Source organism: Diuraphis noxia, unplaced genomic scaffold (genome assembly GCF_037042655.1).
Source record: "Diuraphis noxia isolate RWA-SAM2 unplaced genomic scaffold, SU_Dnox_SAM2 contig0003, whole genome shotgun sequence".
Taxonomy (NCBI): Eukaryota; Metazoa; Arthropoda; class Insecta; order Hemiptera; family Aphididae; genus Diuraphis; species Diuraphis noxia.
The window spans coordinates 31932707-31950089 of record NW_028301713.1 but is presented as its reverse complement, the minus strand read 5'-3'; the positions used below and the strand labels follow the sequence as shown (position 1 = coordinate 31950089).

Below are 17383 nucleotides of genomic sequence, written 5' to 3'. Positions count from 1 at the left end.
AATTCTATTATAATATCGTGAAAGTATACAATATAATATAATAAAACATCTAAAATACTTACTCATATATAAAATGATTAGCAATAGCTATAATATCCTTTGCGGATAACATTTGTTTTATATGAACCAATACAGCAGGCGTCATATTTAAATTAATTAAAAAATAACCCCAGTCATTATATCGATAAACTAATACATTTTAAAACAGTATATATATATAGTTATAATATTAATACACTCAAAGTACCTTTGCATGTTATCGGGCAGGTTCGTATCGCGATTGAAATCGAAAAACGGTACAGAATTTAGTACACTAGGTATATGTCTTTAATATACCTATATATATATATATATATATAATATAATATACAGGGTGATTCTTTTATCAAACAACACTCATTATTTAAAAAAAGTATTGGCTTTTTTCAAATTTTTTTTTTCAAAATTGTAGATTTACACTCTTCTTGAATTGTTTATTTTTTTTATATTTTTCACCTTTATATTTATTAGATAAACCACTATCAACTTTTGATTTTCAAATGGTGACCTATACTTAAAATTTCATAAATTAATAAAGCTATTTTTTTAATTAATTATTACGTTAAAATTTCGAATTTAGCGCTAGTAGTTTATGAGTTATATAGGTATTTAAAGTTTAGATTGGCAGAGTGGAGTGTGGTACGGGTTACCCCGCAAACTGTTTGTCCACTACTCCGCTTGTCAAAACTTAAAATACTTATCTCATAAACCACTCGTCCTAAATTCGATTTTTATGTATCAAATTTTTTAGAAAAATATTCTGCTTTGAAATATAAAATTAAAAAACAATGTTGCCATTCAAAAAAGTAAAAAACTTAAAAAATGATAAGGATAAAAAATATTTTAAAATATAATTTTTTAATAAAAGCGTTTGTTTTTAACAACTTGAAACTATGTAATAAAATATTTTGAAAAAATTCAATACTTTTTTAAATAATGAGTGTTGTTTGATAAAAGAATCACCCTGTATAGAAGCTTTTTATTTATATATTTGTACAAGCTTTTTGTTTTGCACTCAAACTGGGAAAAATGTAATACGTGGAATCGAAAATTGGGGACGAAATAAATAGAGTGCACTGCAGATTACCCAGGAGCTTTCCCAGGTCAATACTCGATGACTACAGTATTTCGCACTTATCATGTATCAGCTATACAGAATGATTTATTATTTATTTAACTTGTACTTCACTGCGTGCCTGCTTATATATTGCTTAATTTTTACTCCACGCCTATTGCACGATAAATTTATTTATGTTTGATTATTTCTATATAATCCATATGTTATGTATTGATTGCAGTTGCTTATTGAACTTTTATAAATATATGATTTAATTCATTTCTTTTTAAACTGAATTATGATAATATAGATACCAACACATTAAAAAGTAATTTTCACTATATATGTAACTGTGGTTATTAACTATAGTCATATCTTTTCAAAACTCTACAAAGTTCCAAGTACTGTATTTTATAAAATACATATATAAAACGTGTTTAAAAAAAATGGCAGTAATAAAATATATGTTTTCAATATTCAAATTTTTTGGACTGGTGGAAAACCCTTTCGATATTAATAGAAAAAAACATTTAAACTAAGCTGAGCTTATACTTAAGAATTTAAAATTGAAACCATTTTTCTCGTAAAAAGATTCACGCTGTGGCTAAAAAAAAATCTAAAGATATTTTAAATTTAAATTTGGACGAAATTATATTCAAATGCAATGTCTTTGCAGAAATCAATTCAAAAATGTATATTATTAGATACTAATAAAATAAAACACTTTATTAAAATGTAAATATATACCTGGTAGGTTAAGTTAACCTTTATTCGATCTCAATGTGTTCTATATTATGAAAAAATGACCCGGAGTCATATATGATACTTCAAATTATGAAAAAATATTTTAAAAGGAAGTAAGGTTCATTATTTTTTTAAAGTTATATTAATATAGAAAAATGTGAGTTAAGATTAAAGTCAAGAGTTACTTTTATTTATTTTTAAACTTGTAAATAAAACTTATAAGCTCGTTTTCCACGACTACCCATTGAAAATAATTATTATCACAAAAATCGTCGGGTCACGTTCAAAAACTATGAAAGATAATAAAACAACAGTTTTTAAGATATTATAGGTATTATAGATATTATTCTGTATCTGCAGTAGAATAATAAATAAATATAAAAACCATAGTAAATATGAAATTATTTGGAGTTATATTTGATTTTAATTCAAAAGTATTGATTTTTGAAAACTTTTTCATTATTTTTAAATTTGATCAAAATAATTTGTGCGTTTAGGGTTTGATTGTGTGTTTTAGTTGATAGCACAATTAAATAGTTTTAAAAATTAAAAAAAAAAAAACTAGTAAAAAGTTGAAAAGTTTTGATGATACCTAAGAAAATACATTAGGAAATGTGCCGTAGGTTCGATTTTATTCAAAAAAAAATTGAATTGCCTATACGTATATCTATAGAGTTTAAAGATGCCTTAGCACCCGCCCCCCTCCCATCCTGAATAACTTCATTAAAAGATTTATTATGTTAAAAATTCACCACAATTTGGTGATTTAAAACGATTGTAAAGAAATAATTTGACTTTTCGATAAATTTTTTATTTTGTAAAATGTAGAAATTATAACTTCAAACGCTCATAAAAAAATATTGTTAAATTACGATGAATTTTTTTTTAATTTCCACTGACAGCAATTTATAAGGAACGTTGTAAAATATTTTCAAGTTTTTTGATGACCCAAAAAAAATTATATCAAAAATAATAGAAAAAAAATTATAAGATACGAAAACTGCTATAATAAACATTCATAGCAAATTTCATGTATTTACGGTTATTTTTTTAAGTTACACTGATAACAAAATCGATTATTTTGTATATTGGGAATTTTTTAATTTATAGACTCCGTAAAGTATCAACTAAATTCACTTTCTTACTAGCAAAAATGCTGTTGAAAAAAATTGAATCATTTTCACTGTCCCAAAACGTTATGACTGGCAACAAAAAAAAAAAAAAAGGCGGCTAAGTCATGGATGTCGCTCTGCTGTGACTATGAATTTCTTTTATTTTTCAACTGCTATTGTAACAATATTTTAAGATCCTTGTATTAAATTTTCAAGCTTTTCTGCCTAACAAATAAATTTTTATCGATATTAATTTAAAAAAAACTAATAATGATCGAAAATTTGAAATGCCTATGAATAGTTCAACTTAAGTCGAAATTTTTTGAAAACTGCATGGTGGATAGAATATACTTATATAAACATTAGGTGAAAATTTCATGTATCTATCGCTCCGCTCAGAATCTAAAATGACAGAAAAACTGGAATTTTTACGCAAAACCAGTTTTCGACCAAATTGATATTTTTGTATGGTTGTAATTCAAAAACTAACCACAGTAAATACTATTGAAATTTTCACCAAATGTTTATGTTAGTGTTATATATATACAGTTTAATTTTCAAAAATTTTGACTTTTTTTTAGTTATTTATAGACCACTGAAATTTTCGATTTTTTTTGAGAATTTTTTTTTGAAGTGTCGGTAAAAAAATGTTGGACGACCAAAAAAACTTGAAAATTTAATACAAGGTTCCTTATAAGTTGTTCATATTGTAGCAAAAAAAAATTAAAAATCGTTAGTCACAATTTTTTTTTATAATTGTTTATAGTTCAAAATTTTACGAAATCTGTCGAAAACGCGAAAATTTGCAAGTAAGTTTGAAATTGAAAAATCATAAATTTTTTTTGCGTTTATAACTAAGGATTGAGAATACAACACTAAGTTTTCCATAAGTTTTCCTTCAAGTAGCTATATAGAGCAATCTCGAAGCGTCGTTATAGGAAAAATTTAACGAGAATTCGCATATTATTATAAGCTAGAAATTCATAAAAAATTTTCTTTTTAAATCTAAGATTTGAAAATTTAATACAAGATTCCTTACAAATTTTTCAATCTTTACCACAAAAAAAATGTCAACCGGAAATTCATATTAAATTTTTATTAGCAATTGAATTTCAAATATTGACAGAAATTCATCAAAACATGAATATTTGCAAATTATTTTGTTGTTCAAAATTCATAATATTGTTTGTATTTATATCTAAGGTTATAAAATTTAACACCAAGTTTTCCATAAGTTTTGCTTCAAATAGCTATAGAGAAAATTTGAAGCGTCATTATAGGAAAAATGTTTTGAGCGTTTGAGTTTTAAATTTTTATGAAATCGCGAAATGATAACGATTTATCCTCAAACGAGTCAAACGAATTTAAATATTATTTGTTATACTTCAAAAATTATAAGTCGTAGATACTTGAAAATTTCACCAGATATTTAGATCGGAAATTGAAAAATTGAAAATTTGTTCAATAACACATATATATTAGACGAGATGATTATATTGTGATTACGAAATGTTTTCATGGATATTAGAAAAGAATTTGTTTGAAAATTTAATACAAAGTTCCTCATAAGTTATTCTTATTATGATTATAAAATTATAAGAATACATAGGCACAATTTTTTTTATAAGCGTTTATAGTTCAAATTTTTACGAAATCTATCGAAAATGCGAAAATTTGCAAGTAATTTTGAAGCTGAAAAATCATAAAAAATTTTGCGTTTATAACTAAGGATTAAGAATACAACACTAAATTTTCCTTCAAGTAGCTATAGAGAAATCTCGAAGCGTCATTATAGGAAAAATTTGAGGTGCGTTTGAATTTTAAATTTTTACGAAATAGCGTTACGATAACGATTTATCCTGAAACGATTTTAAATATTTGTTATTATTCAAAAAGTATAAGTCGTAGATACGTGAAAGTTTTATCAGTTATTAAGATTGGCATTTTCTTTACACGATTTAATTTTAAAAATATTTTGATTTTTTTTGAGATATTAATAGACAACTGAAATTTTCAATTTTTCTGAAAAATTTTTTTGAAGGGTTGATAAAATTTTTTCGTCCCTATATCAAAATACTTGAAAATTGAATACAAAGTTCTTCATAAGTTATTCTTATAGTAATTAAAAAATTATAAAAATACGTATGCACAATTTTTTTTTATTAGCATTTGAAATTCAAATATATTTACTAAATACGTAAAAATTACGAAAGTAAATTAATTATTTAAAGCTAGAAATTTATTCAAAATTTTCTTTTTAAATCAAAGATTTGAAAATTTTTAATTATCTATAATATATCCTAGACTGACAAATCATCTCCGTTGAGAATCGTTTTTCGTATACAATGATACCTATCATTGCATTCAAATCTAACCTAACCTAACCTAATGTACAGCAGAGCGACATCCACTTTTTTTTTGTGTCTGTCATCACGTTTTGGGGCAGTAAAAGTGCTTCGATTTTTACTTCAGTACCTCGTTCGATCAGAAAGTGAATCTAGTGGGTACTTTGGGGGGTCAAAAGTGAAAAATTCTTAATACTTTTCTAAATAATCGAGAAAAACAAACTAAAAGTTAAGGGAAAAACGGGAAATTTACGCACACTCTTTTTTCGACAAAATCGATTTTGGTTTTTGATGTAACTTTAAAACAAATGGCCATTGATACATAAAAATTTTCACCGAATGTTTTTATAAGTATATTATATCCGCCATGAAATTTTCAAAAATTTTCGACTTAAGTTGAACTATTCATAGGCATTTGAAATTTTCGATCATTATTAGTTTTATTGTAATTAATATTGATAAAAATTTATTTGGTAGGCAGAAAATAATACAAGGCTCTTAACATATTGTTACAATAACAGTTGAAGTATAAAAGAAATTCATAGTCACAATTCTTTTTTATAAGCATTCAAAGTTTTAATTATGACAAAATACGTAAAAATCACGAAAATTCAAAAATTATTTTAAGATAGAAAATCATAAAAATTTTTCTTTTTAAATCTTAGATTTAATACAAGATTCCTTACAAGTTTTTAAATCTTTATCACAAATAATAAGTCCACCGGAAATTCAAATTAAATTTTTATGAGCATTTGAAATTTAAATTTTTACAACATTGGATTTTCACTTTTAGCGATTTCCTTATTTTGGTGTAACTCGGAAACAAATGACTACAGATACTTGAAATTTTGACTGAATGTTTATATAGGCATTTTATATATTTGATAAAATTTTCAAAATATTTAGATTTGTTTTGAGCTGTTTACTGATATTTTAATTTTTCAACTTTTTTAGTTTTTTTTTCTATAAATATCGATAAAAATTTATTTGTTCGGTAGAAAAGCTTGAAAATTTAATACAAGGCTTCTAACACATTGTAACACTAGCAGTTAAAAAATATTAAAAATACATAGGCACGATTTTTTTTTTATAAGCATTTTAAGTTCAAATTTTGACTAAATACGTAAAAATTACGGCAATGTTCAAATTATTTTATGTTAGAAATTCATAAAAAATTTTCCTTTTATATTTAAGATTTGAAAATTTAATACATGGCTCCTATCATATTTTTACAATAGCAATTGAAAATAAAAGAAATGCGTAGTCATAATTTTTTTTTACAAGCATTCAAGTTTTGAATTTTGACAACATAGGTATGTGAAAATCATGAAAATCACGAAAATTCGCAAATTATTTCAAACTAGAAATTCATAAAAATTTTTCTTTTTAAATCTAAGATTTGAAAATTTTTAATAATCTATAATATATCCTAGACAGATAAACCGTCTTCGCTCAGAATCGTTTTTTGTATACAATGATATAATATCATTGGATTCAAATTTAATTCCATCCATAACAGTAACTCACTTGTAACCTACTGTACAGCAGAGCGACATACACGACTTACCCGCTTTTTTTTTTGTTTTTCTCGATTTTTTTGAAAACTGTTGGAAAATGTTTACTTTTGACCTCTATAATGCACCAAGGATCTTCAATTTTACATCGGAAACCACCCCCAAAGTTTGAAATCGAAGCATTATTTCGACTAGTTATGCTGTACACAGCCACAAAAAAAAAACACACACACATCATGGTAAAATCAATACATTCATCGCTCCGCTCAGAATCTAAAACATAGCATTGTGAGATAAATACATTCATCACTTCGCTCGGCATCTAAAAGCTATATCTAAAAGCTACCTAGAGGCTAGAAGAACGAAATTATATGATGATACTCCAGGCCTTATTTTTATATGCACTGCGACACATAATATATGCACCACTATAATGTACAAGTGTGCACTACGATTTGAACGTGTGAGGACTACGGTCTACGATAAAAAAAATTACATAATATGGCATAGCTACTAGAAAATACGAGTAGTTCCTGAATTTTGTCGTTTTATTTGATTACATTGTTAAATTATTATACTTATATTTATATACATATATATTAAATGTATATTATATATGTAATAAATGGCTTTTTCTAAGATAATAGTGCATACAATTTTTGTTTAAAGCAGTAAAAGTAAGTGGGCAGTCCGAAGTTTTACAAATAATGGGGCCTGTATGATGGTATATTATAATATAATATTCGTTGCCAAAGCTCCTAACTCCTTTTTATTTAACATTTCTATAAGTATTATAGCGCTTTTGACTACAACACTGTACGTCCTAACTTACAATAGAATAAAGAAATATTATTTCCAAAAAATATGGCATCAGGTATTTATATGTAATAATATTATTGTCATCGCCCAAAACGGCCAAAACCATTTTGATTAATACAGAGTCATTTTTATTTTTATTCATATTTCACTTGGAACGCATAACATAACATTATTTGTATATCGCTATTACTTATTATTATTATTATTCAGTTATTACATTTGTATTGATGAATTTATAAATTTTTAATTTAAATTTGTACTTTGAACGGAATACCATCAGTTTTTTCTGATTTCATTGTTATTTGTTTTTAATAATAATGTATTTGTTATTTAATTGATATTTGTTGGTAACTCTAAATAAATTGTTAGATAACTTTTAACACAAATTCTCAGTAATTTACTATTCATACAATAGTATATAATTATTATTAAAACACCAGTTCAATAAATTAGCTGCTGTTAAAAATATTTATTTTATGTCATAAATTATGCGAAGTTATTTGTGTCATTCGATCCTTAATATATATTTTGAAACCATATTTTGTTTTAAATGTTGCATTAACCACTAACCGACACCACACTTAATCATATTATAATTATTTCGTTCTGTGGTAAATAATATTACGAGTTTTAGTCATTTTTCATCATCGATCTATTAAAACTATGGTTGTATGATAAGCATTAAAAGTATAATATTACAATAAAAATTTATGAAAAATTAACACATTACTTTGTATAAAAAATATTGAATATAAATTAATATGTTTTTAAATTATGTGTGCCATATTATCTAGGCAACTATGTATAATATTATTTTACATTGTTGATTCCAACACTAAATTACTTTTGAATTATTGATTTTCATCGATTTTTACTCACAATTTAGATTAATATTGATCTTATATTGTATACGTAATACTTGATTATTTAATAAATCCTCATCATCAGTTAAAATGTAAAAACATGTTAGCATGCATTATAAAAATACCTACAATATGGGTATTATAATATTTACAATACTATAGATTTCATTTTTTTTATTATTTAAAATTACAATCAACATTTAAACAAATATTATGTAAACTGTAAATGAATGCGTGGTATTTTTTCCAAGGTTTATTTTAGAATGAAATATGAAATAGTGAAATAGTAGGTATAAAGCCAGGAAATTCATGCAATCGCATATTTTGTCGAGTTTAGAAATAACTAGTTGGATAAAATAAACATATGTATCATTATACCACAGCATTAAGTCAATAATTAAGTTTTATTTTCACTAACTGTTTAACAACAAATTTTAGTTCAACACCCGCAACAATTGTTAACTAACATATTATGAACAATATGAACTAATTATATTTATGATAACAAAATGAATATTTTTGAAAATCAAAATACATTTTCCAAATTACACTTCGAAATCTGTAAGAAACTTCATATTTATACCACCGTTATCATTTTTTTAAAATCATAATCGTTTTCTATATAGTTATTTCCATCAATAGCTTAACATTTTTATAATGTATTTTTTTTTAAATTAATATCAAAATCTATAAGCCATTAACAACTAATGAACTAACTATATAATATCATTATAGGTAGTATAAAATAAGGCTATTATCTCATATTAAATTGTAATAAACATACATTTAAAATATACTTATCATATATTTCACCGATGTACACGTTTGAATAAATATTTAAAAACTCATAGTCATTGATACTATTGATACATAATTGGTTAATGCAGCATTTATTCTACTTGAACTATGTATTCAGCCACTCAGGAACACTCGGAAATGATTGTAAAGATTATCATTTAATGGTATATATTATACTAATTTTAAACAGTTAAGTGTTATTTAAAAACAATCATTTACTAAATTTAAAATTATAATGGACGCGCCTCTTGTCTCTATTAAATTTCATACAATTTTTTTGTGTTTTAAATTTAAATTTCAACAAAAATTAAAACCATTAAACCATATTGCATATATATAGGTACTATTAGTACTTCTAAGTAGCTTTGATTTTTTAGTAGGACAGGATTGAATATTTTTACTCTCAACGAGATCATAATAATATAGTAGCAGTAAAAATCTAGTTTTAGTTAGGGCTTGTTCCCAGATCCCGTTCAGACCACTTCGTATGCTTATGATCAAAAATATAAAATTAGAAGCGAAAACATATTATCAAATAAATCATGACGAATCTTTCAACACATCCTATAAATATATCGTAAATGTAGGTACAACTGTATAGATCTCAAGAACATGTACATACTAAAATATCGATTTCCCATTATATTAAACAATTTCATATTTGATTTTTAGTGGTTGTGAATTCTATAGCATACAAAAATAAAAAATAAAATAAAAGCTCAACTATTATTTCTATAGGTAGAGAGTAGAGTACCTATACAGGGTTCCGTAGAGATTTACTATTATTTTAAAACAAGTGAGTGTAATTATGAAGAATTCATTATCAGCCACACCGTTGTTTGAAATTAGTAAATTCACGTGGGACACTGTATGATAAAATATATTTTATGAATATATAAATGATAAAAATGATATTTAATGCGTCTCTTTCGTGTGTTAATAACAGATAACAGTTAGATCTCAGAGTTTTCACCCAATTAAACATGCCGTTTCTAAGTTTGTTATACAGTTATTCGATTATTACATTGAACTTAAGATAAAATAAAATTCCTAAATAATAAAATATTTGTATTTTTTGTAATATATCTTTGGTTTTAATTATTATTTTATCAAATGCGATACCCTATAATTTATCTTAACTTACTATGAAAAAAGTACATTTTAAATATTTCACCATATCCAATAACATTATCCAATAAAATAATATTTAACAAATTCGTTAAAGATTGTAGTTTGTATGTTTATATTGGCAACGATTATCTTGCCAAATTATCAAAGATGCGTATAATGCAATAACATAATGTCATATATAAATTCTGTGATCGGCACTACTGCTTACAATCGTTCCTCGAGTAACATTCTATCATACTTAATACCAAAAGATTATTACAATATTTATCAAAAAAAAAAAAAAAAAATTAAGAATTTAAAATGTTTAAAAATACTTTACGATAAATAATATTTTGAAAATTGTATAGAAAATGATAATTAAAGAAGCAATAGAATCCTTCAATATTTTACCATTAATAGTTTTTTTGAATTTCAATAAAATAATAAAAATAATTTCTTTATATTTAAATATCTCATTATATATACAATTTGAAATGCTCTTGAAAAGTAAAATATATGGCTTTTAACTATTAAAATAACATATTAAAATTTACGAGAAATACTTTTTTTTAAATTTAAAATTGTTTATAGTTTTAATTAGAAATTAATTTGAGTATGTTCGAGATCTTGACGAATTTCTTCAAAGTTTTAAGTGCATATACAAATAATAGTTATAAGAATCTTTGTATCTGATTTCAATTTTTGACTGGTAAAACGCATTAAACTATCAATATAAACCGAAATAAGGAAAATATTATAAATGTCTATTAATAGTAAAAACCAGCTAAAAATGAGCAAAATCATTTTAAAAATTACTATGAATCTTTAGTTTGGACCCCTCTGTCCACTCCCCACCCAAGTACCAAATAGACTTGTAGATAACATTGCTACGAAAAGTCAGTGCCTTTAAAGTCAAATACCTACTTAAAAAATTTTACAGTTCCAACTTCCAATAGACTGAAAACTACACAAAAATATAAAGTACACTTTCTTTGTAAAACTTATGTATCCGTTGCTCTGCTCCGAATCTAAAAATAAAGATCGTATATTATTATGATTAAAAAAAGTCTATTATTAAAAGTCGGCACATTAAGTGATTTCTGTATTTATATTTGCCACTCACACTACATTGATAACCTCTACACCTCGTTATAGGATAGTGGTATAAGCAGATTATAATATATTCTGCATGAACCCGAGAATGAGCTTTATACAATAGATGTTTTGGAAATGTTAAGTTTTGTTACATGATTTCAGTCTACACGACTTAACATTCGAAACCTATACATTATAAACTTTAGACATTTAAAATTAAATTTCAATAAAATTAATGTTTCTTAAAAATATTTTTTTTTACTAGTATAATAACAACATCGATAATTATTTAGATTTATTACATAGGTGAAATTTGGGTTGCGATGGTTACATTATTGTGATATATGTAGGTATACCCCCCCCCTCCGTTTTAAAGCACACCGGCAAAATGTATAGACGCATAGTTAATTAGTTCTCATTTAATTTTATCTATTAATAAATTAATAAATACAATACTGATTATTAAATTTGAAACCATTGTCAGTGAAAGATGAAATTTCTTATCCTATAATCCATGATCATATGAGATTAACTGAAAAAAATAGAGGGCTTCATCCATCCTAGTTTTTTCATTGATGTTGTCTTATGGATTGTGTAGGTTGTAAATGGCCTGATGGCTGAAATAATTTTTGTGTAAGTATAGATAAAATTATTTTACATTAATGATTTTTAATTTATAGATTAATAATTGAACTATTGGACATTCCTATGTTTTGATATTAAATTGTATATAATTTTGAAGAATAGATCTCTCAATTAACCTCTAAAAGTTTGAATTGCGTTACGATAAAAATATGAATACAAACGGTACAGTTCTTAATGTTCTTATACGCTACAGTTTTAAAAATAAGAAATAACAAGATTTGTGAGTCACGATTCTAATCTAAAATGTGTTAAGCCGTGTTGTGTATAGCACTTCGTACCTATAAAGGCATAGTTTATTGTATATAAATCAGTACAATTATTTAACCCAATTAAATCATTATAAAAGAAATGTATGGAAAAAAAATATGAATAAAGTGTAATTTATTAATAATTACTATTTTCTATTTGTTACTCTTGATACTGGAGCACATATAACAAATTATATAGGAGTATATATAAATTTAGGAACCTAATTATTGATTGATAACGGGCAGGTCTGCGCTATAATACATAAGAAAAAGATTAGCTAAAATAAAGCTTAAACTTATATGAAATAAGTATAATATATTACACCAACTAACTAAATAGATATTTTGTCTGCAAAAGTAGAAATTTCAAAATAAAATATAATATAGTTTAGGTAAATTATAATGTAGTATATAGTAATATAATAATGTAATATTGTATCGGTATAGAGTGATTAAATTGTAAGTTTGTTAGACATTTTAATTTCAAAGATTAAAAACTAATAATAGTAGCAATCCATCATAACAGTAAAATTTACAATTTACAATTTAGAAAATACACAATCGTTAATCAATAGAACATAATAGCATTATATGATTTTACCGCTTCGTGGTTATGTTCGTGCGCTAAAAATGAAAAAAATGTAATGTATATAGTAATATGTTTTAATGTGTTGAGTTTTAAAGGTATATAAATAATAAGAATGCAAGATGCACGTTTTGTCTGTATTGACTATTGACGAATGGTGATACTATGATGACTGATAACTGATGAGTACAACTATTGTAACAAGTGTTACAACTATAATTATTTTCGAATGTACTTATCGTAGGAATTAAAAAATATATTTATTTGATGATTGTTAATACTATTACAATGTTCTCTAGTAACCATTATTTTTAATCAAAAATATTTTCCTCACTTGTACCCCGGTAATCGTATAAAAATAACATTGAATATTGAATGAATTCTGAAAATCAAAAGTATAATATTAATATTTAATGGATATTTATCATACTGTATTTTTAAATTATATTTGTTCAAAAATCAAAAATAATAAAGTTATGGCTACTTAATTTTTATTATTAATCTATTAAAACTATAATAGGTACTAAGTGATCATGATAGATTAGATAGAGGCACCGTTTGGGAGAAAATATTGCATGAATCGGTATCCATATGTTTTATTGTATTAGTTTATTTTATAATAATATCATATTAGTATAATTGTATAAATTTATCGAACTTTGACATTCTTAATGAAAATCTGAAGTGCCATAATCACGGAATGAGAGCAAAAATTCTTTTACATAATTATATATAAATGCATTTACTTTAAAATTTAAATATAAATCATTATTTATTGTATTCAGCATAATATACCAAATTAATTTTTAATTATAACTTTTCTATAATACTAAATCAAACCGGAAATAAAAATTTATTCAATGCTTTATCGTTTGTAAAATGCAATTACGGATGGTAAATTAAATTATGAAATTATGCACGTATACACGTCTGCGGCTAAAATAATAGTTTCAGATTTTTCTCATATTGCTAACTGTATTTTTCAGTTCTCGCTGTCTCATAGCATATCATACCAGCGATAGATATTGTCAGCTGATAGGCAATTGATAAGACGTTCTTAAAGAAGAATCCACCAATAACGGTCGGAGGGCCAGACAAAAGGATAATTAAACGTGAACTAGCCAATCCCAATATTCTATTATTGTTGTAACTCTAACTCAGGCAGGCATGAAGATTATGTTATCAATAAATGTAATATTGTGTACATTTAACATTTTTTCGTTTTCAAATTATAATTGTGTGATACGATCATTTTATATTCATATAAACTAATTTACATTTGAACTTAACCTTAGGTTATTAACGAAATTAAATTATCAGTTCCGTTATTAAGTATTATGCCACTTATCTTCAAGTACCTGTAATTTATTTGGGCATAATATATTGATAAAAAATATACTCGAAAATTTAAATATTTAACGTCATTCATTGACACTGATCAAATCAATGTGTAAAATATGAAGATATAACATTTTTTTTTTTTTTTTTTGTGAACTTTTTACTCTTGCGTAGTGTTATTATATCGTGTCTTGGCATATAATCGACAGGACTTGTTGAATCAATTTATGTTTCTATAATCCTATAACGGAAAATTGATTTATTCGGTAAAAAGTACACGATAACTGTATTATTATTATTATTGATAACAATATAACTACACACCACACTTCCTGCTAATTCTGATTAAAATAATACTTATCTTTTTTTAGACAATACAATTATTATGTTGGTGGAATATACCATAGAATATCGGAATGATTAACCGCAACAGTAGTGCCGATGCGCTTTACAAACACTTATTTTCCAACCATCGTATGCTGAACAACCGTGTTCGAAATGACAATGTTTATTTTGGAACGTAACAACGACGAGCGGTAATCGAAGTGTTTTGGTAAATTTCAGCGATAGAACGGAAAAAAATAATCTCGTTCGAACGTATTAGAAGCGCAAGTGGTATACAATGCTATTATGACGGGACGGTATTGCCGCAGGATCGGAAGAAACGAGGTGGTGTCGACCGGTTGGCAGCGAATTTGATAACGGAAGAAATTCCGATCGGCGGGTGAGTACGAATGTCGACCGATAATGATATGACGAGACGACGCCTTAAGTACGCACTAACGTACTACCCAACGTGTGATAACGCGCGTGATAATAACGTTACCGGTTTTCATAAACTTTTACGCGCGGTGTTCTCGTTTGGCAACGGTGGCAGAGGGGCCTGGGTGATCTAAACTTTAAGGAGTGAGAGGACGGAGCGCGGAGGCAGGGTGTAATTATTTTCCGGTCGAGAAAGGGACGTGCCGACGAACGCGACTCTGGAACGCACGGGTCGCGCGTCTTCATGCTCGGAACCACCCGGTAAAGGGAATCCTGCTGATGACGATGATAATATGATATGCCTGGCGAAGTTGTTTTCACCGCTTCGGAGGTGATCGAGCCTAACCTAGCCGGTGAGTTGGGTACCTGGGTGATGGCGATGTCGTTCGGGAAATGGGGTGAGGAGGGGTGGTCGTGGTGACGGCGCGTTGTCACCTGCCCGCATCGCCAATACAGTATCACACACACACACACACACACACACACACACACAAACGCACGCGCACGCACACGCCGAAAAAACCATACACACGCACAGCGGACAGAGCTGATGGCGGCGGCTGCAGCCAAGCAAGCATCGGTGGCAGCAGCTCAGTGTCGGTTGCGCTGTTTATTAATTCGGCCGGTTTAGCCGCAAACGCATGTGTACCACCGCCGCCTCGTCGTCATCACCACCGTCCGCGTTTGTGTGTGTATCGGCAACGCACGCACGCACTACTTACCCGTCGCCGTCGTCGTCGTCGTCGACGCCACCACCACCACCACCACCACCACCGCCGTCGTCGTCGTAGTCGTCGTCGTCGTCGTCGTCGTCGACCGTGGTCGCCGCCCGCCACCGCATAGTATTATTATTATTATTATTATTGTATGGTGTTGTGCGTGTGTATTGTATTATAGTTGTAGTAGTGTTCGCCGTTTAATCGACGCGACGAGTTTACTTGTCCGTGCGGTGCGCGTGTCATAATATTAATAATAATAATAAATAATAATAATAATAATAATAATAATAGTAGTAATATTATCGTCGGATACTGGATAGATCTGTTTAATGTTGGAGCGAAATATTCTTCGATATTCGGCGATACGTTTATTATTTTTTTTTACAATTTATTTTACGATAAACGAGTGAAGTAATAATAATAATATCAATAATCCGGTGCCGGGGATTGTTTTGTTTGTTTTAGAGTTTTTCAATTTTTCGTTTTAATGTTTGCGTGTGTGCATGTGTGTGTCTGTGTGTGACGGTCTGTATGTAATCGTACGCACGGCTGTCCGTCGTCGTCGTCGTCTTTGTTTTAATTCGAGAAGTAAATAATAATTGTCGTTTTCGAGTTTTGCTTACCGTCGTGATAATTTGTATCGTGTAAAAAATCGTCGAAAACCGTCATCCGGCGTGTGCGTGCGCTCTGCCGCCGCCGCAGCCGTTTCGTTTTATAACGATATATAACCATAGCCGCCGCCGCCGGTCGGATTACCACGGCGGCCACCTCGGACAACGGTAAATATCACCAAACGTTATTGATATTGTTATTCGTATAATATATTGTTTAAACGTATTAGCTATTCACCAGTACGGAATCGCTGTTGTTTTGTTATTTTATAATAATATATATATATATATATATATATATAATATTTTAACGATGCATTATCAACAGTCGCGCGTTATCACACGTGAAAACATCTATGCGCGCTGATAACGGAATTAATCCGATAGGACTGCGAATTCCCCACGCGTTGAATATTACGTCTACGTAATTATCGTCTTGTTATATTTATTACAGTGCAGTTTTTCAAAAACCGTTTGGTATCTGTTTCCAGATTACAAATGAAACATTGGCGTTATGAACTGACGGGATGACGGAGATCCGTTGGCTATCAGGAGGTGGTGAGTACAAATTTAACGAAAAACAATTATTATCCGTATAAGCTTACTATCTTTGAAAATAAAAATACCGTCGTCCGTTAACGCCGAGTCGGGCGACTTGTGACCGACCGCGGCCGGAGTCGTGTACGATTTTTGGCGAAATGCCTAACCACATTTTTATTATTGTCTTATCGATTTTTATTCAGACGTGAGTTTAGTGAATGCGCGAGTATGTGTGATGCCGCCGGTTTTTGTCGCACACACGGGCGCGCGTGCGCACTACGGTACCACATTGAATGTGAATATCACAAAACATGATCTGTTACGAAAATAATAATAATAATAATAAATAAATAAATAAATAAAAAATAATACACGATGCGACTCGATGCTATTAATAATCAGTGAGGCCAACGTGAAAAAAAATATAATAAAACCGTC

The 17383-nt window shown here is 27.7% G+C and overlaps 1 protein-coding gene across 3 annotated transcripts in view; it reads left to right on the top strand.

Annotated features, from left to right (window-relative positions):
* Positions 1-15699: 15699 nt before the first annotated feature.
* The window catches only part of Tlk (Tousled-like kinase), a 41927-nt gene continuing 40243 nt past the window's right edge, over positions 15700-17383 (top strand). Inside the window, exons 1-2 of one of the 3 annotated variants that reach the window (XM_015514818.2) lie at positions 15700-16573; positions 16897-16963. In XM_015514818.2, coding sequence (XP_015370304.1) covers positions 16933-16963 — 31 coding nt within the window. In that variant the 5' untranslated portion in view covers positions 15700-16573; positions 16897-16932. Of the gene's footprint in view, positions 16574-16859; positions 16964-17383 lie in introns of all 3 variants that reach the window. The other 2 variants (XM_015514823.2, XM_089222668.1) reach the window with 2 other exon arrangements.